Source organism: Homalodisca vitripennis, chromosome 1, assembly GCF_021130785.1.
Source record: "Homalodisca vitripennis isolate AUS2020 chromosome 1, UT_GWSS_2.1, whole genome shotgun sequence".
In the NCBI taxonomy this organism is placed as follows: domain Eukaryota; kingdom Metazoa; phylum Arthropoda; class Insecta; order Hemiptera; family Cicadellidae; genus Homalodisca; species Homalodisca vitripennis.
Window position 1 is genome coordinate 80,691,706 of NC_060207.1, and position 21,266 is coordinate 80,712,971.

Genomic DNA, 21,266 nt, shown 5'->3' on the forward strand with positions numbered 1-21,266 from the left:
ACAACAATGCTATTATCGATGGCAACACAAAGTAAAGCAACAAAGAGAGAAGCTAAATGTCACAAGAACTTCTCTCTTACCTTACCTCAACACAATAGTCTTTCATATCCCTGTAGCATAGCATCTTTTGGCCAAATCATGAACCAATCAATCATAATGCAATTGATGAGGACAGGGTACTGTGTATAGTGTAATATATAAAGAAAGCACTTCTCACCCTGGGCTCTCCTGTGATGGTCACCAGCATGTCCACAGACAGAAGGAACTTGTTGGCCACCTCCAGCAGAGCATCCTTAGGCCAATCCATGAACCAGTCTATTGTCATGTAATTGATGAGGGCAGGGTACTGTCTCAAGCGAACCCTGTCATAATATAAGTTTATTTAACTCTGGCATAACTGACCAGTACCTATAGATATATCAGTTTTACATGTGAATTTGTACACAAATAAGGTATTTCATTCACATATGTTATGGTTTATGAAAAATTGAGGAAATATTCTAATAGTGTAGGTTGGGTAGAGATTAAATAATTTGAGAATAAAAGGAAATCTTGCCTGTTTTTTCTTTTCTCGGAGAAACAAATATGCCTAATGTTAACAAAATAATTAGATTTAAAACTATGCATACATTTTGCTAATTTTAATCCTTATTTTATTTCACTGTATCCTTTAATCCTTTGGCTTGTTATTTAGGTAACACACATGCTATACAAAAATAACCAGAATAATTTTAACAAGTACTGTTTCATGTGTTAACAGCATATCATAACATTTCTGCATTGCCCATAGGAAAGTCTTTTGCCAAGTTCTGTTACCTGTATGATAGAGCACCCTGGAAAATTATAAAAAATGTTTGTTTTATTAAAATTTTAAATTGTAAAACTAATAATCAAGTGATATTTGCAAAACCAACATCACTCAATATAAATAAATAGTAGATGAGATATATGGTTTAGGTGAATATTAAGCCTTAAAACACCATTGACGTGTATACTTGATTTAGCTATATTTGATTTATTTGCGTCTCCATGGTTACCCGGAGTGCGGCTATCATGTGTTATCCCATGCATGGAATCTTCACAGACTAAAATGTAGGTCAACATCAAGGTCGGATGTTGTGCAGCTGCATCTATTTATGGCGGGAGGTGGGGCAGCTGTAGGTCACGCCCAGCGCCGATATACATGCGGTGCCAGTCCTAGTCCAACCACTGTGCAAGTGTGAACCCTCAGTGTATTTGGCTTGTGTGGTGTATTTGTAATGTGTTTTGCACTATTTTGTTTTTCAGTTAATTAGTTTGTTAGCTGCATTATTTATTTTCTCATACAATGCCAAAACCCAATGATCCTGAGATTGACGATTTTGATAGTGATCTAAAAAACAGCATTTACCCAATGTCCAAGTAAATGGCCAAATATGCCACCAACAACCAAGCCAAACATCATGTTGAATTACATTAAACACATAGGTGTGGTAGACCGAAGTGACCACTTCATTTCAAGTTATTAAGTTATGTGACTTACGTGGTATTGAAAAACATTTTTTGGTTCCTTGAAGGTGGAATTATAAATTCCTACATATTGCATCGATCAATACAAATCAAAAATAGAAAAAAGCCACTAGTACTTCTTGAGTATAGGAAGTAATTAAAACTAAAAAACATCGGTATTTATTGTGTTATAAATTTATGACATAATTTGCTAATTAATAAGAGTCAGTGAAAACACATTGGGTAGTAGAGTGAAACACCGCCTACCGCATCAGAATACGACGATCCAGTCAGAAATGGCAGCGCATAATGTACTTCACAATGTGTACCTAAAACAACCCGCCATTTCTGATTGGATAAACCTTTTGAGATGCGGTTTGCGGCATTCAACTCTACTAAGTGAGCTCTTTCAAATGAGGTATCACTCGACCCATGCTTCAATTTAAGATTTCCATGTTTTCCTCTGTGGGCCGTCCCCCCATGGTTGGCATGTCATGGTAATAGCAAGAAAAAATAACTTACATAGTCATATGACACTGTGCAAAGTTTATAGATGTTATCTCCTATGGTTTTTAAAATATTAAGCCGTACCCATACTTTTCAAACACCCTGTATGTATGTTCTATATATTACAATATATTTGTAAAAAAACTGATTCAATTTAACGTTCGTTTTGTTTCTTTTCACTCACCATAGAGCGAAGGCGCAGAAAACAAATATTAATGTAAACATAATTTTCTTTTCAGAGTTTTAACATTAAAACAAAAAACAGACATTCTGACCTTTTTTTTGCTTTTTCTAACTTTTTATAAAGGTTACAAATAAAAAAAAATTAGTACAAATTTACCTCTTTTCATTAAATGAGCGCTAAATGAAAATTAGCCAATTTTAGCACGCGCTCTAAGGGTTAAGGTGCACGTCTATAGTTCATTGTGTCTCACATCTTAAATGTTTCACTTGTTAATCATTGGGAGCATTAATGGTTAAAGTACAGCATAAAGCTCTGTGTATGTTGAGGATTACTTTTAAATGTTCATCACAGTGGAGTTTTATTTTTGCACAAGTTTACAGTGTTGATGCATAACACTTGAAGTCACACGTGTGCTGATGCTTATATGTCTCAATGTGCCATATCACTTCATGACTACTTAACAGCAGTAATGGATAATGTATATTGGAACATGTTAAACCAGCTCAAAGCAAGTAAATTCTAAAACCAAACTTAAGTTTACAACTTATAAAAACACAAAAATTTTATAATAACAAGAGGGAAATCAAAGCAAATACCAAATTAGTGAATGCATAAGTAACAAACCTGAAAGCATCTCCAATGGGGCTCATACACAGAACTATGTGGAGGTTAGATCTGACTCTCTCAATGAAGAATGAGTACATGGCCTCAGGAGTGGGTACTATGCCATAACGCTTGGCCACATCTGCAAGTGAGTTGCGGATCTGCAATAATTATAAATCGTTGTCATATTCTACATATATTGTATAACAAACACATAACAAATCTACGAGAGAGACAATTTTACCTCATCAAACTCCTCATTTTTGAACAAGTTGGCTATTTCTCCACTGCTTAAGACATTGCTGATAATTTCCAGGAAATTTTCTTCCACAATCTGAAATAAAACATGGTTCTAATTTATTATACACATAATGTAATGGGGCTCTAAAATAACAGTTTATTTTTTAAAGGCTCAAATACAAATTCTCGTTATGATGGTTAGCTAACACAGCATTTTAAGTACTGGTGACAATTCAGATATTTTCCCTAATGGATGGCTATACACTTAACCTACTAGTTGTATAATTGAAATTACCAATGCTCCTAAAGTTATATGACAAACAAAATTATTAATTATACTATTATTACCAATTTCAACTCAAAGTGCAATAGTTGTTTTGTTCCCATCAACTATTTAGACAACTCACTGGGAATACTTTATAATTACTACATTTTTCGCAAGTATGCACAAATATAAACTTACCTATTGTGAACACACAAGAGAAAGAGTTAATTCCAGAAATTTTTCAGGCAGAAAATTGCTAAATCAGAAGTTTCTCTTCCTGAAGATGGTAGTACTGAGAGTGAAAACACTGAACCAGGTAGCATTTTTCTACTACTCCTATTGGAAAGCTACAGATTGTTTCTGATAAATGCCTGTGTTTAGTCATATAATTCAATGTTTAGGGTGAGAATATATTCTGGTGAAGTCCTTAAAGTACCGAGGAAAGTATACAGGGATTATACAATGAAAAAAAGGCAAGGCATGACAAAAGGTTATGTAAGTAGTACAAACACTTTTGGAGTGAGTATCCTCCATTTATAACACAGAGAAAGAATTGTATTATGATATTAAATGATAAAATTTGGATTAAGGATATGGAACAATAAGTTTTTTGAATACTAACTGAACAGAAATATTACTGACCTGTGTGTCATTAAAAAGGAAAGAGGTGGGGGCGTCCCTGACCCCTGTGGACTGGTAGAGGCCCTTGAGGTCTTCTCTGAACTCGCCAGTGCGGTAGTTCTTGGTGATCTCTATCTGGAAAGTAGATAGCTGACACAACCATGCAGCTATACGAGAGAGTGACTGCCGCCCACTGCCCCCTACACAGTACAGTATTTACGTTAGCCTCACAATTTTGTGTATAAGTGTTGCAGCTACACTACACATCAACTTTCAAGTAGGAAGCATAAAGTAGATAAAGTAATATTTTATTGCAAACATTCTGTACCATAGCATACAAACTGTTAAAATATTATTTTTTGAATACATTTAATTTAGTAATTCATGTATTGAATAATTAACTTTTGCAAAATGTGACTGCTAGATATTTTATTTTACAATTTCTGAAAATTCTATTTAGTTATAGAATTATGGGAGATACATAACTTTAAAGATATCACTGAAACATGAGTATAATGGTGTATAACTTAGGTATGTTAGTAGCTAAGATTGGGTGTTTCTTAACAAGTAAAATTAATTAATAGCTCAATAACCAATCTCAATCAAGAGAGTCCTAAAATTTGATCTAAACCACAGGAATTCTCATCTTGGTTACATTTAGTGGGCAGCTAAAAACTGGCTTCGAATACTAAATTCTATCGTTTCACTTTTCTTTATGTGGTGTGGATACATTCACAAAACTCTGTTCACCAAAGAGGTTGGTGAGAACATCAGGTAACAAAGGAAACCTGACTCAAATACATACTAGGCTCAAAACCAAAATTCTAGGTAGAACAAGACCAAACTACCAATCTCAGTTATCCAATCAATCCTAATCATCTATTGACTGGCAATGTCTGAGAAAATTTATTAATAAAGAGGTGATGACTTGTAAACCTAGTTTGCATTACAGAAGCCATTCATTTGTATTACCTGCCTTAGATTCACTCAAATTACATCTTTTTTACCACAAGATTTCCATGTCTATCCTGATAAAAACAACATTTTTTGTCCAACAGGTGAGACTGGTAGCTTAGAGTATCCTGCAGGGAAGTTCTTTTTTGACACTTATCTACCCAATCTAGACAGTGTATAATTTTAACCACTGACCGACTCCGACAAGCAGCATATTGCCACGTGGCTGTGAGATGACACGGACTATACGACAGATGTGTTCTACTGCATCCTTGAACAGCACCAGGTCCATGCGCACCACGCCAGGGGAAACGTTGTATTCATCCATCTGTCGCTCCACATGTGCACGCAGTGCTGTCATATCGGTTATGTCCTCATACAAGCTGTATGCATTCATAAAATCACCTATAAGCAGACGCAACATGACAATCGTATAACATCTGTTATTGATTCAACGTTATATCTAATATTTGAGCCAATAATTTTCTACACAGTTGGAAAATAAAGACTTGTGGATTGTTCAGAATATATTAGCCATTATCTCTTGCTGGAAAAGAGGGCCAATAAGGAACACTGAGGCTTTCATCTGTTTCTGTCACTGATTCAGGATCCAGTTGCCCCTACACATAATATATATGTATATTTAATAACAATTTAACAGTTATCATTATTGGAATTTAAATACAATTCTAAAATATACAAAATTCTAGAAATTATCATTTTGCAGTGACATTTTAAGCCAAATTATCAACATTTAAATGTTACAGTTTATTTATTACTGTTAGAATATTGTCCATCCAGTGATCAATATTGCTGTCCCGAGCTGTCATTTTTACAACATCCAGCTTAGAGATAACGTTATAATCCAAAACACTTTTATAAAGGATTATATTTAAATATAATACTGGCAATTTCTCTGTAACTGAAGTTTTAATAATACTTACAAAATATTGGTGGAGACTTTGAAGGACATATGTTGTTGAAAGTTGTATCAAAATGTTTCCCAAGTTGGCTGTTAATTTCATTCCTGAACCAGTCACGGTCACTAAAATAACAAGTTAAAGATATTATACATTTTATGTATAATATTGATATTTCTATAATTCATATAATCAGTTATTAGAAATATTGATAACTCAGTAACATAACATAATTGTTTAGTTATATTAATTTAAGGTTATCTTGACAAAATTTAATTAATTCAACACTTTTGTGCCATAAAATATTAAAAAAAAATATAGCCTTAGTGTATGTGTGTTGACATATCATGATATTTAAATATTAATTTTTAAATGTTTATTAGTCTTCTTCCTCTGTACCCTACAGTAAAAATGTGGTTCACTAGTCAAAGGGTCACAAGTTCGAATTCCAAGGAGGTCGATACAATAAAGGTCAAAAAATGTAATATTTTTTGGAAGAGGAAAGGCTCTTAGGATGGATATTTACTTTTTAAACTCTATTTAAGATCAATAATTTTCATATATCTTCATAATACATTTGAATCGTGAATTGTAAAAACCCCATAAGTAACAAAAAGTAAACTTTCGGTAAACTACAAAAAACCATTTAAATAGTTTATTAAGTTTTTAATACTATTGAATTTTTGTACTTGTTTAGTACATGTAAAAAGTCATATTTATCACATATTGTTTTTAATTTAACACTAAAAGCATCTCTGTAATTATATAATTAACTATGTTGCACTTATGGGGTTTTCCCAACAAATCACTATTTAATATAATATAGTTTATGCTGAATTGGTGGGTTAAATAACATTTTACTGTAATTTAAGTTGAAACCAATTTATTTACTAAATACTATGTTACATAAGATACTTGATATAGTCTTAAATCATATTTATTTTTACAGAATATTTTTTCAAGTTTTCATTTTGCATCATTATCATCTTTTTCTTCATTATTCTGGTCTGTAGTTGGCCATGTATAAATTTCTTCATACCACCATTTCTTTTCATCGGGAATATACTGGAAGATATTGTTTAGATCGTTCATCTTCTTTATGTTTATGGGCACTCGGTCATTGTAGGCTGCTATGGATGGGATAATAATATCTTGAGAAGTACTTCTAACGGGTAGAGGTATGGTGAAAACTTCATTAGGAATAACTCCCCCAATAAATTCATTACACAGTACCTTCCCTTTCTGTTCTTTTGTGTGCAGAAAGTGGTTGAACTTTGAGATCTTAAAATGAACCTTGTCATGTTTCAGCACATTGCGTCCATAAGAGCGGTCAGACATACATGATTGCTTGTAGTAAGCTTTCCACCAATTTTTTAAATCGAGTAAATTTTCTTTTTCAACCAAGTTTACTGTAAACAATGGGGAAGAGTTTACAATAATTTCGGTTCGTTCTCTTATTGTGTATATTCTATCAACTCTTTTCTTTGCTCTTTTTATTGTACCGAATGCTTGGTCGCAAGGCAAAAAAGAATGGCCCCGCAAAGGATAAACTGTTCAATTTTTTCAAACTTCCCCATTTCAACCAGAGCATTAAAATACTTGACCAAAGTATGGTTCTTATTCTGACCTCCACAATTGTCAGAAAAGAGATACAGAATTTTAGTATTTCCTCTTAATTCATTTTGAATGTAGTCATGAATGAAGGAAATCACTTCATTTGGCCCTTTATGTGCCTTCGTGATAAACATATAGTTTAGAGCTGTTGTCTTTTAAGTTGGTCACACAAAAAACATTTACCTGTCTAAGATAAAATACATCCTGAAATGGTATGTCAGGCAGCTGAACACACATCATGTAGTCAAAACAAAGTCCAGCAACTGTGTTACTTGCAATCTGGTCCAATAGTGGCCTTCGGCACAAGGTTTCTTTTCTTTGTTATGTACTCTTCACCTTTCAACCTTTTATGTTTAATAACATTTCTTTGCCTCGTTTTCTTTTCAACACTTCATTAGTGTTCATTTCACTATCTATCGAATCACTCATATTGCTTATTATTCATAGAAAACAGCTAAGCAACACATCAACAACAGTGTTACTTCAAAAACATAAAAGCAATACATTAAAACAGCTGATTTTACAGTACCACCAACTGCTTTGTTGTAAAAACAACATAAGTAGTGTTACTTGTGTGGTTTTTCCAACAAACACATAATTCAAGGCCATTTTTCAATGTGTTGTGGGTATGTCAGATATGTTGTTTTTACACTAAGACTTGCATCTGCATTCATTCTATCCAAATATGTAAAAAAACCATTTTGACCAAAATGTCAGTTATGGGGTTTTTACAATTCACGATTCATTTATTATTGACTCTTAAATAAATAATGTGTTTAAAATTATATAGGTTTTGTATTATTCAGTATTAAAATCTTCTAACAGCCACTATTTTTCATACAGCTGTCAAAATTTTATTTTTTATATTTATTTTCTTGTTTTATAAAAATCTTTAAATGCATGTTTCATTCAAATATTCACTGGCTCCTTGTAGACAATCTCCTTAATGGCTCATCATTAAGAGTAAGTTTCAGTAGCGTAGCCAGAAATTTCGTTCGGGGGGGGTCCGAAACCGGGGGATCCGGGGGACGTTTTGTGTGTTATTTGCCAATGAATTCACTGGTAAAAGGTAAATACCAAAAATATGGAGCTTTAATAACTACGCCTTATAGAAAGTGGAAAGAAGTAATAGGCAAATTAAACTCTCACAGCAACTCTAGTACCACAAATTTTCTTGTATAGCTACAGAAACTTTACGAAGTTCGATTCTGGCCGAGTAGAAGGCACCAAAGTGATGTTGGATTCACTGGATAAGAAATAAAAAGATCAAAACAGAGCTTCACTCAAGCGTATAATTGACTCAACTATATTCTGTGGAGAAAATGAAATACTCCTTCGGGGACATTGGGCCACTGATGACGGCCGAAAACCCTTTAGAAAAGAAGGGCGATTTTCGAGCGTTGCTCGGGTACAGATCAAACTAACGGTCGGAAAATGCACCGGAAAAACTCTACTGATTAGAAGTTCGGCCACTTTGGATTTCACTGATTGGGGTATTTATGAATGAGTTATAATGACGATTTTTTTGTATCATTACACTGTAGACGAGTATATAATTATCGGAAAAATCACTTTCGGTCGGAATATAATAAGGAAAATGAAATAATATCTCAGTCAGTGAAATCCAAAGTAGTCGGAACTTCTTATCAGTAGAGTGTTTCCGGTGTATTATCTGACCGAAAGCGATTTTTTCAATTTTTATTTGATAATTATATAGATATTAGTCGGCGTTCAATTGATACCTAAAATCAATGTTCTAACATAATTCTAAGTACCACTTTTACCTCAACCACTCAACCAGTGAAACCCAAAATCGTCAAAATCTGAATCAGTAGAGCTTTTCCTCGGTATATTCCGACCGGAGGTAATAATAATACTTTTTATTGTGTCAACAATAATAAAAATTGCATACAATCGTCAAATTAAATTATTTAGAAATATGTATATCTATTTTAAATTGCCCCCATTCATACCCGTTCATACACAGTCCACACTCATTCCTAAGACTGATACATACTTACAGCCATACGTTTTAAAATCTTCTAAATTTTACCACCAGAAATAGAGGATGATCGAATTACTTTAAATTTCATCCCAGCGGCTCATCTTAAACTCTTCCACTGAATAAAACACCCTCGACACCAAAAAGTGTCTCAATCGAGCTTTAAATTTTGTTGGTTCATTCAAATTTTTGATTTCATCAGGGAGCTTGTTGATCAGCCTAACACCAACCTCGGATGGCAAACGTTTAAATGCGGCTGTTCTGTACGGATGTAACCGAAGGTTGTCCCTGCCTCTTGTCCCGTATTGATATACGTCCCTGCCCCGGACGAACTCGCACTTAAATCGGCAGAACAGGGCGACATCGAGGATGTAGAGACAGGGCAAAGTTAGCAATCCAAGCTCCCTAAAGGCATCTCTGCATGAATTTCGGGATTTCAATTTTGAAATGATGCGGACAGCTTTCTTTTGACTTCTAAATACTCGCTCAAATTTGTATTTAGAACAGCTGCCCCATAGCCTCAACTCGTACATTAGATGGGGGTGTACAGGGCCGAAGTAGGCCATTTTTAGTACATCCCGGGAGCAAAATTTTGAAAGGTTCCGTAAAGCATAAATGCCTGAAGAAACCGTTGAGCAGGTACTTTCAATGTGATTGTCTCAAGTCAGACTTCGATTAAGGTACATTCCGAGGAACTTGGTGGAATCAGTTTCCTCTATGAGGACATCGTCCGCCATCACAGCAGCGTGATCCTCAATCTCTCTTTGCCGCAAACATAAATTTAGTGCATTTGATTTGGAGTTGTTGGTCCTCAGATTTAATTTAGAAAAAAACTGAATACATGAATTCAGTTCTAAAAAGGAAATGATTTCTAATTCATGTTTTGTTGGAGCTTTAATGCAGAGCGTTGTATCGTCAACATACTGGACCATTTTCCCTCTCAGGAGCGATGAGTTCCGCCTGCTGATGTACACAAGGAACAAGACTGGTCCAAGTATAGATCCCTGTGGGACTCCATAGGAAGAAAGTCGCTAATTTAAAATGATTTAATTGTTTTTTTTCTCGATAATTATATATGTATTAGTCGGCGTTGAATTCATACCTAAAATCACCGTCCTAACATAATCCTAAGTACCACTTTTACCTCAACCACTCAACCAATGAAATCCAAAATCGGCAAAACTTGAATCTGTAGAGAGCTTTTCTTTCGGTATTTACCGACCGGAAGTGATTTTTTTTTCTCGATAATTATATAGGTATGGTGTACAGTTTAATGATAACAAAAATCGTCGCCTAACTCAATCGAAAACCCCACGTTTACCTCAATCATTGAAGTCCAAATTAGTTGAAGTTCTAATCAGTAGAGTTTTTCAAGTGTATTTTCCGACCGAAAGTGATTTTTTCGATAATTATATACACGTTTACAGTTTAATGACACCTAAAATCAACTTCTTAACTTAATTCTATGTAGTCACTTTACGTCCCCACGACAAATTTGAACGAAGTGGTCGCTAATTTAAACTGTTCGCCGTGTTACGGTTCAGGTTACTTTGCGACGTCACGTGACCGCGCCTTATAGAAATACCGTGATTACACTACACTATCCGAAAGACCGAGCCCAAAAGTATCGTTTGACACTTTATGATTTAAACGAAAGGACAATTATATTTTTAACAACGGTCACTTCAATCAGTGAAATCAATCAATTTAATGTTTGTAGACAAGAGTAATGATAACTGTCCTTTTTTCTCCTGTTCCATGCTTTATTTTTTAATATGTCTTAAAATTTCGGGGAGGGGGTCCGGACCCCCTGGACCCCCCCTTCGCTACGCCACTGGTAAGTTTATAAGTCCTAGCCTAAGTCCATGTGAAGTTTTTCATATTTTTTACCAATTGAACCATTAATAATTATTTTCACTGTTAAACATTAGGGTTGAATGATCTTGGGCACTGATTTTTGTTCATGTCAAAATTAAAATTTTTTACTTATTATATTCATAGAATATCATTGTATGGTGGACAGTATTGTTAGAGTTATCTATTCATCTGAATGTATTATTATAAAGTTGAGGGACATACATCACCCATTAGCACTGACAAATACTCTGCTTGTATGGGAAGTAGCCCACATACACTGCTGGGTGTTCTGTTGTAAACACAATATATATATATATATATATATACATAAATGGAGTGTTAAGTGAACAAGAGCGTATTATGATCCTGATAAAGCGAGGCTACGGAGACCGGGTGAGATCTTATAATGAAGTAAGAAATGTATTTCATGACACTTATCACAATCGAAACCCTGTATCTAAATCAGGAGTTCAAAAAACAATCCAATGTTTTCAGACAGCATTAAAAAACCATCCAAAACCTGGATAACCAAAATCGGCTACAAAGTATTGTCAATTCACGTTTTACAGTGTATCGTAGAAGATCCTCATGCCTCAACAAGAAATGTTTCTCAAAAATAAGGTATATCTCAAACATCAGTTTGTAAGGTATTACATGCAAGTGGTTATAAAGCATACAAAATTTGTTTAGGTCATGAGCTAAGTGAGGACGATTTTGATCGTCAAGTTGCATTTTGTGAAATAATGATGCGGAAAATTGGTAATAATACAATTAGATTTAACAACATTGCTTTCTCAGATGAAATAACTTTCATGTTAAATGATAATGTTAACAGACACAATGCTGGTTATTGGACTGATGTTAACCCTCATTGGATGAGAGAGCAACATACCCAGTACCCTGAAAAATTAAACGTTTGGCTTGGAATTATGAGGGATCAGTTTGTTGGACCCTTTTTTATTGATAGAAACCTTAATGCTGAAGTATACCAGGAAATGTTAAAAAACAAGGTTTATCTATCCAAGTAGCAACCACAACTGTAATGAAGTTTTTTTCCAGCAGGATGGGGCACCTACACACTATGGCTTGTATGTGAGTATTTAAACAATATTTTTCCAAATCACTGGATAGGCAGAAGAAAAAGTATTGAGTGGACACCAAGATCGCCACATCTATCTTTAGTTACCACATACACAGTTATCTTTAGTCCCGTGTGAATTTAAACAGTGTGCCGTTTCAAGTTTCTACAGCAGTCAAGATTCTAGAACACTGTCAAAATGTTCTGGGACAGAAGTTTGAACATTTGATATAAAAATACAGGTTAGTAAGTTTTAGCCATTTTATTGCTTAATGTAATTGTAATTACTAATACTACTGTAACTTTACATTTGAAAATTCTAAACTGCCCCCCAAAAAGCCCATTTTGGGAAATGGTTAGCTTTTGTTTCCTAGAGGGGTGTCCTGAGTTTCATTTTTCCATCTTATCTATGCATTTAACTTAATTAATTTCAATGAGCTGCCATTTTGTACTGGGTTGAGATAGAAAGCTCTAATATCCACTGTTCATCTTCCTTTATCAAGACCTTTCAAATGAGGTGTCACCTAGTGGGTCTTTACATTTATAAATTTTGAGCCACCCCTCCAAAATCCCAGTTTGGGGAAATGGGCAAAGTTGAAACAGTGATTAAAAAGTTCACTTCTATGTCCTAGAAAGGTGTCCCAGTTCCATCCCTCCACCTTCATCCATAAAAACGTTAACAGAGTGTATCCATACTTTTAACTTACACGGTAAAAGTAATACATAATTAAAAAAAAAAAAACATTATAACCATAAAATTTAAAAATTTGTTTAGTAGCATACCTTTCATCAATAAGTCGATCGCTGAAGACACGAAAACTTTCATGAACCCACAGTCGAAGAAAGGCTATTTTGGTATTCAGATTTTCCTTGTTACTCCTCAACAGGCCTTGGAATATCTGAGGAAGATATTAATATAATTATTAATCATTTATCTGCTGTGTCCTATCATGTATAACAACATTGCAACTACTATGCTACACTGTATTAAAAATCAAGATTTATGGATGGATGACAGATTGCATTGATTTACTCAACAAAAATGGATTACCCTCACAAAATCTCCATTGAATCCCACGGACAACAGCAATATTAACACATTCATAATCTTTGAATCATACTTATTGTAAATAAATATTTTCTGTAATCTGATATTGTTGCATGTGTCTGACATACAGTGTCTAAAAACATTGATATAATAGTTGAAAGTGTTTATAGTCTATACTGTATATAATAACAGAAATTATTTTGATACATGATACTTAAACTATTATTATGAAGTTTCAGCATATGAATGTCTAATAATTTTTATTAATATAATATTTGCATGCTGTTTCATAACGAAGCTTAAAAATGCAAACTAGTTCCATTACATCTTTTGTAAAATGTTTTGATCTGAACATACAATACTATTAATATTGGTTACCTTCGATATGTCTCGCAAGTTGAACAAATAGTGCATTTTTGCTGGAGTGGGGAGCATTTTGGCAACAACATTGTTGTATACTTCAATCGTCATACCAGTTAGTGATTCACCTGAAAATTTTACAATATAAAATGAAACACATACAATGATAAATTAATTAAGGGGCTGAAAAGTGTTAAAATAGTTTAGGATTGTTTTAAACTTCTAAAATAAGTGTTTAACCCTTTGGATGCCAAGCAAATTTCAAGATTCGTTTTGAGTAATGCCATGCATGTGAGCTGTGGGTGTTTCCTGAGTGCCAGTGGTAAATGGCCTATAACAGCCAAGTGTGCCAAGCACAAAACAGCTATTTTGTTATGTTAGACTAAAAATTGTATAACTCCTATCCTAATACTGATAAATGGACAATTTTTGTTTTGTTTTGTAGGTTATGAAATATACTGTTATGTAATAACAAAGTTTCATGATAATATCCAAAAATATAAATTAGTAAACAAAAAAAAAAAAAATAAATAATAATTTTTTTTTAAATTTTTTATTTTTTTAATTAGAAAACTTTTATTATTTTACTATTTATGTAAACATATGTTACATTTTACATTAGTATGTATAATTATGAACCAATATAGAAAATTTCAGAAAGAAATATTGAGAAATAAAAGTTTTATAAGATTTTTAATAAATATATGGACATTTGGACTAAAATGCTAAAATATTGACAATGTAATGTAAGGGCATGTTATTGTAAGGACTTTTCTAAACAAAACTATATTTATTAAACTAGCATTGAGATGGTTGAAAAACATTGGTTAGGACCCTAATGCATGTTCACAAAAAAAAAAAAAAATCATGACAAATAGCCTATTTTTTATATTATTTGCTTTTACTCACCCTCAGTTATTGAAAGGCAGAAAAAGTCCAATCTTCAATCACTCACTATTTTTTAGTGCCTATAGTCTATAGCATAGGCCTATTGAAAAATGTTACTAAGTCTATAAAAAAACTATGCAAAGAAATGTCTCTATATAAAATATATACATTGTTACATAAACGTTCAGTCTATTTAGACTCGTGGCGGGGGAGACAGTCAAGGTGGCAACCCCGGGTGCACTTGACACATACTGTCCTGGACCTTATACTATAACAATTGTTATCAATTTGTTAAGTAACTCTTCCTCTTTCGTTTGATGTATCTGTTATGAAGATTCGCTTACTATATGATTTAAAAAAGTAATATAATCGCAAAGCCGAAAATATCGGCCCGCGGCACACTTCGGTTAAACGTAATGGGCCGAAAACATCGGCTCTCGGCACACTTCGGTTAAACGTAAAGGGCCGAAAATATCGGCTCTCGGCACGCTTTGGTTAAATATAGTGAGCCGATAATATCGGCCCTTGGCACCCAAAGGGTTAAATCAAAGAACACTCTCAAGGAGCCATTCAAGCTTGTTTTAGATTAAATTAGTGAATTAGTATTCATCTGTTTATAGGAAACAAATTTTAAATAATTTATTTATCAGGATAGTATGCAAAAATGGAGAATTTAACAATAACATACTTTCTTAACTATTGTACTACACTAATAAATTTTACTAATTAAATATGGAATTATTACCAGATGTATACAATTTATTATTTAAAATTCAATTATTTGTAATATATATGCCACATTAGAACCATTAGTAGTGTGAGTGTGGTTAATAAACAATTGTTTAGCAATTTAACTCTATAATTTAATTGGCTGAGGCTTAAAAGAAACCTATCACTCGAAGGGGCTGGCAAAATTTAATTTCTATGTCTCTGTCTATTCACACAATACCTCGAGAACAAACTGAACTATAAACTTGAAATTTTGCTTGAAGCTTCATTTAACAAACAACAAAGTTTGATGATGGTGTTTGTCAGTTACTCCATGGGTTTTTACTAAGCATTAACAAACATTTTTACATTGGTCTTTTGAGTAACCATGATGGTGATAAGAAAATTTCAGAATAAATAATTTGAAACGAACTGAGTACAGTGTGTTTACATTTTAATATATGACATAGTAACACATGTAATCAGTTTACTTTATTAAATTGGTAAATTTTAAAATTACAACAACTATGATGAATTGGTATCTACATTACAACAATACATATTGGATTAAACCTTTTCACTGCTAATGTAAAAATATGATGTTGCAAAGCTAAACAAAATTACAAACTGCAAAGGCTGATTTCTTAATTAAAACTACACATGAAGTATAATCATAAAAATTACATACGAGGCAGTCATTGGATTGGAAATTGGCACAGTTTTTACCCAAAAAGTTCATAAAAAACAAATGCACGAATTCATTTTATCAATGTTTTTCAAGTTGTTAACAAACTTACAAGAATGCTTGACGAGTTCATCAAAAAATTGCAGATGTTGAGAGAGCATGGTTCCATAAATTCGGATGATCTGAGCTTCAGCAGGGAATGTCATGTTGATCGTACAGAAACGGCTAAGCAACCGGTCACTGATATGGTTCCTGCCTCCCCCGGGTGGTCCCATAGCACTCAACAATAACATACCCTGTATACAGAGAAAACAGATGATGAGACGATGGTATCAAAGTATGGACACTCAAGGTCATATGGAAAATCACAATGATCTGATTAGAAAAATATGATAAATCCCACTTTCAGCCATCACATTGTGAGAGCAGCTCAAACGAAAATAGTCCAATGATAGCTGATGCCTGAATGCACCCTTCTACACCCTGTACCCAACACTGCTGTCAGTTTTACATGTGTTGAAAATTACCAATCCGTCTCAACATCTATTGTAGTAAAATAACATCATCAGTATAGATTTGATTTCATTCATCTGATTTGCAGACAACATATAAGTGAAACAGAAAGTAGTTGAGTATTGTCATGTCATAGTGGGAACAGCTGGTGATCAGTAGTGATTTGGCAACATCACTGCCATCACTATGTCATCAGACTTTTTTTGTATGGGATTACAATAGTTAGTTCTTTATTTTATAAAATATTTTCCTGAATTTGACCAACCCTATCATTTCAAATAGTTACAAAAATTGGAGCAGCAGTGAGCTCAGAGTATAATACTTAAAAGAGATTACACTGAAAAATAAGCATTATTTATATAATAAAATTAAGTACTGTGTATCTTGTCACTAAATTTTCAAGCCACCCTTACATTTATGATAAAATATACCTTGATAAACTTCTGGGTCTGTTTCTGCCTGTCGTACCAAAAGCCATAGTCAAGCCATTGGCGGATCAACTCTAATGGAGGCTGAGCCCCGTATGTCTCTTTGGCTGGCATGTTGAAGTCATCCATGAATGTTATCATTGTCTTGCCTACAAAATCAATTAGTTATTATTTTTGTAGCTAGTTATAGTTAGTAACATATGCTAGCTAACAGTGTGCAGTGGGCATCTCTAGTCCTTCACTACCATCAGTTTTGTTGTGTATCAACAATCTAATCTATTCACAAGTAATTTAATTTTACTCAGAAAAAACAAAATGGGTTATAGAGTGAGTTTGATTTTAGTTTTTGCCATGATATTACTGAATTTTGATGATGGTTTTGCATTTAATGTGTAATCTTAGGTATGCCATCCTTAGAATATAACTTCCGACTGATGATAATAATATTTTTGGCCGTTAACCTGAAAACTACAGAACATATATCAAATAGATTAAATTTCATTTAATTTAGTGATTTTTTAAAAGCATAATATAATATAAAACAAGATTTGAATTAATTAGCTCATTTAGATGCATGTATTACAGTAAATTAGTTAATGTTCAAACAAGTTTTTTACATTCCATACAGGATTTAATATTTGTATAATTTGTTTGTACACATAAAGATTTTACTTTTATCACTTTTTGAGGTGATATGTGATTTTTACAGTTATTTTACACTTAATTCATTTATAGTTATTCATTTTGCAGTTACAATTAGTTATGTTGATGATATTTTAAAATTCAATCAGGTTAAGTGCCAGCTATGTATAATTGATGTTAACTTAATGTTAACTCTGACAGTATAAATAAGGTTATTACTTTTTTTAATTTAAATTCTCGACATGAAATATAAACTGTGGGGAATATGTTCTCATACATGTTTGCAAATAAAAAAATGAAAAATGTTTATAAAACAAAATAAATCACAATTATGTTATACAATCTTGGAATTAATACCCCAAAGCAAACACTCGACAGCTAGAATGTGTATTAATGATATTAGTGCAGTCATTGAAGCATTGTTGGTCCGAATTTTTTTTACTGTGAACCGAATTGCATAAAATTATTGGAATTAGGTTCATCTTACCCTAAAATTCAAAAGTGAAAATGATTTGAACTCCGCAACCACCCTGGGGGTGGTTGCCACCCTTCTCGGGAATGAATTTATTTTTTTTCAAAATAAACCTCGGATATCGATAGAAGGCCTAATTTTAAGCAAAAGATCATCTATAACGTTTTTTCGAAAAATCCAATACTTTTTCAAGTTATTGGCAATTGAAAATTCGCAATTGTTTCACGTTTTTCATCGTTTTTTTTTGCAAATATCTCCAAAAATATACGTTTTTTAAAATCGAAAATTGTATAAAGAACACAATTGTAGCAGGTAAAACAATGAACAATTTTGTTTTTTATAAAGTATTCTAAGTTGCAATATTAAGCTAGATATTTAAAAATCATAGCCGTTTTTTTTTATTTTGTCTGAAATTTAATCGATGTGGGTCAATGCCATCTAGCGGCGAGCAGATGCATTTTAGGCATTCTAATAAAAAAGAGTTTTTATAGTGCTTGAAGTAAGCTTTAAAATGAGCACTATTAAAAGTCTTTTGCACGTAAAATAAGTGAGGCTGTATTGCAAATAAGAGGAGCATCTAATGTTTTTTTCTTTTAAATCAATGGGTTTCATAAGTGCGATTTCCACCAAAATTAAAAATTAATCGTATTCCCGCCTAGAATCAACTTTATTATGAAGATTTTAATAGATTGTATCAGTTTGGCTGCTTTAGGGACACATATTTTTCAAAAAAGTCACGATTAAAAAAAATTTCAAATTTTTAAAAAAACCACCTTTTTTCATAATATCTCAAAAATGACGACATATACGAATAAAAGAGTAGTTATGAAAAATGTAGGTATATTTCTGACAAACAATTTGGATTTTTTGATTTTTCTGTAAAACAAAAATTGACGGAAATATTATTGTTTAAAGAGCGCGTGGCAGCGCAATCACAGCCTCTCTTAAGCCCTTTAAACCCTTCACCGTCTGAGAAAAAGGTTTTTTACTATATATTGCAATAAAAGTATGTTGTAGCTCTCTTAATTACCTTTACAATGGTTTTTTATAAATTGTGATAGCATGAAAATTGAAGGAGTTATGGTCAAAAAACTTATATTTTTTTCTACTTAATTAGTGAAAATTTCGGAGTGTGAATATTTGGAGCAATGTGAAAGTACGCAGTATAATAGAGACCCAAAACTATTGTAATGTGTATATATATATACATAATATGGCTCATATATTTTGGAAACGTAGGCATGAATACATACCAACTTTCTTATATGTATATATAAACACATGTGAATGAATTTTTGTATAATTTCGTAAATATTTTTATCCAATAAATGGCAATTTTTTACTCTAAAATTAAATTATTTTTAAATAATATGTAATCATATATATTTACTGTTTTAAATTTAGGGGTAGTTTTTAATGGTAGAAAAGCTTAAGAATATGATAATCATTTTCGAGAGTGTGGAATAATATTTAAATCCTTTTCATTTTATCAAAAAAAATTTAACAATTTTTTTTATCAAGGGGTAGTTTTCAAGGGTTGAAAGGGGGTTAAAAATTTGATAATTATTGTAGAAAATATAAAATATTACTAACTCTATACTTACATCTTTTTATATCATACCAAAAGTATTTTTTTTTGCGATTTTTTTTTCAATTTAGGGGTTGTTTGCAAGGGTTGTAAGATGTTTCAAGGGGTTGAAAATGATTTTAGTATGAGGTAATTGTGTTATAAAACACTTTAAAATTTCACCACTTACTAATTAAACATGTTTTCTAGCGATAAAATGGCGTCAATGTCGATTTTACCATTAAGGGTTTGTTTACACCCCTTAAAAATAATAGGCGGAGTTCCAGATCATTTTTCACTTTTGAAGTTAAGGGTAAGATGAGCCTAATTCCAAAATTTCATGCAAATCGGTTCACAGTAAAAAAAATTCGGAGGTAAGACCGTATTTTTTCGCTTCAATGACTGCACTATATGTAGCTAGTGGTAAACATGCTAAGATGAATCAACAAAAATAACAACACACCTCCAACAGGTACATATACTCCTTTTGTCCGTTTCTCCACTCTGCTTTCAATAAAGTCTTGAACATTTATTGAAGTTGTCTGCAAACAAGAAAAGAAAAGGAATATTTTGATTGTCTAAACCCTATTCCACATTATTATAAAATGTACCAAAATGGCAGAATACATATATTTACAGGTTAAATAAATCTATAACTATGTTCACTTCTTTTATAGATGTGCAAGTACTCAACATTTTAAATTTGAGTAGAATTTTAAATGTATTCTAGGCCACAAAATTGACACTTGAGTCAAGCATTATGTCTGCTATGGTAGAAAGTCTTTTATTCTTCTAATAAATATTGGACATTGTGATACAGACAATACTGTATGACACAAATTATATATAGAACGACTGTAATACTATAACTAGCCTGTAAATTGTATATTTTGTCTGTAGGTTGTCCATTTAAAATACAGTAATAATAACCAAAGACACTTCTCATATTAGACCAGCTACATACACCAAATTCAGGGTAGATGAGCTTGTGTTAACAATACCCAAGACTCTACAATGTTATAGATGTAAGAAGCTGGTAGCAGCCACCAGAATATCTGACTAAAATATCTAATGGGTTTACTGGTTACAATTCCTATACAGTTCTTAAGAGTTTTGCACAATGATGTAGTAAGTGAAGCTTAGAGTTCCATCTTTGGCTGTGACATTCTCAGTTTTACAACCAACATCACTAAAATGGATTTGTCCCAATGACCAATGAGACAATATGTAAGATTTAACACAGAACATAGAATACAGCACATTAACATCTGACCCATAAAAATCATTAGCATTCAATACATTATCCTAAAATTAGACTGAGTTATTTTACATTTTATAAGTTTTCCTGTACTTGCCTAATTGCCTAAGACTTGATTGGCAAAATTGATCTCTTGTCTGTCTGCAGAATATTTTGATAACAAACAGAGCTAAATATTAAACATTTTGCATGGATGTCCCTACATAGGATTTGGCTGAATGTTAGTGAGTTTTAACTGTCCTCAAGCTACCTTGAGAACAGCTATTGAGAATTGAGCTATAGAATTGAAATGTATGAAACTTTATTCTAAATTAGCAACATTAAGTCAGCAATGGTGTCTGTTGCTCTATGGGTTTTGGCTGAG

The 21,266-nt window shown here is 32.7% G+C and overlaps 1 protein-coding gene across 1 annotated transcript in view; it reads right to left on the reverse strand.

Annotated features, from left to right (window-relative positions):
• Positions 1-21,266, reverse strand: part of LOC124367727 (dynein axonemal heavy chain 2) — a 184,276-nt gene that overhangs the window by 65,188 nt on the left and 97,822 nt on the right. The window contains exons 51-61 of the mRNA XM_046824842.1: positions 20,108-20,186; positions 16,967-17,112; positions 16,135-16,318; positions 13,760-13,869; positions 13,117-13,232; positions 5,807-5,907; positions 5,058-5,267; positions 3,930-4,108; positions 3,027-3,116; positions 2,804-2,943; positions 218-362 (exon numbers count right to left, since the gene is read on the reverse strand). Of these exons, the coding sequence (XP_046680798.1) occupies positions 218-362; positions 2,804-2,943; positions 3,027-3,116; positions 3,930-4,108; positions 5,058-5,267; positions 5,807-5,907; positions 13,117-13,232; positions 13,760-13,869; positions 16,135-16,318; positions 16,967-17,112; positions 20,108-20,186 (1,500 nt within the window). The remainder of the gene's footprint in view (positions 1-217; positions 363-2,803; positions 2,944-3,026; positions 3,117-3,929; positions 4,109-5,057; positions 5,268-5,806; positions 5,908-13,116; positions 13,233-13,759; positions 13,870-16,134; positions 16,319-16,966; positions 17,113-20,107; positions 20,187-21,266) is intronic.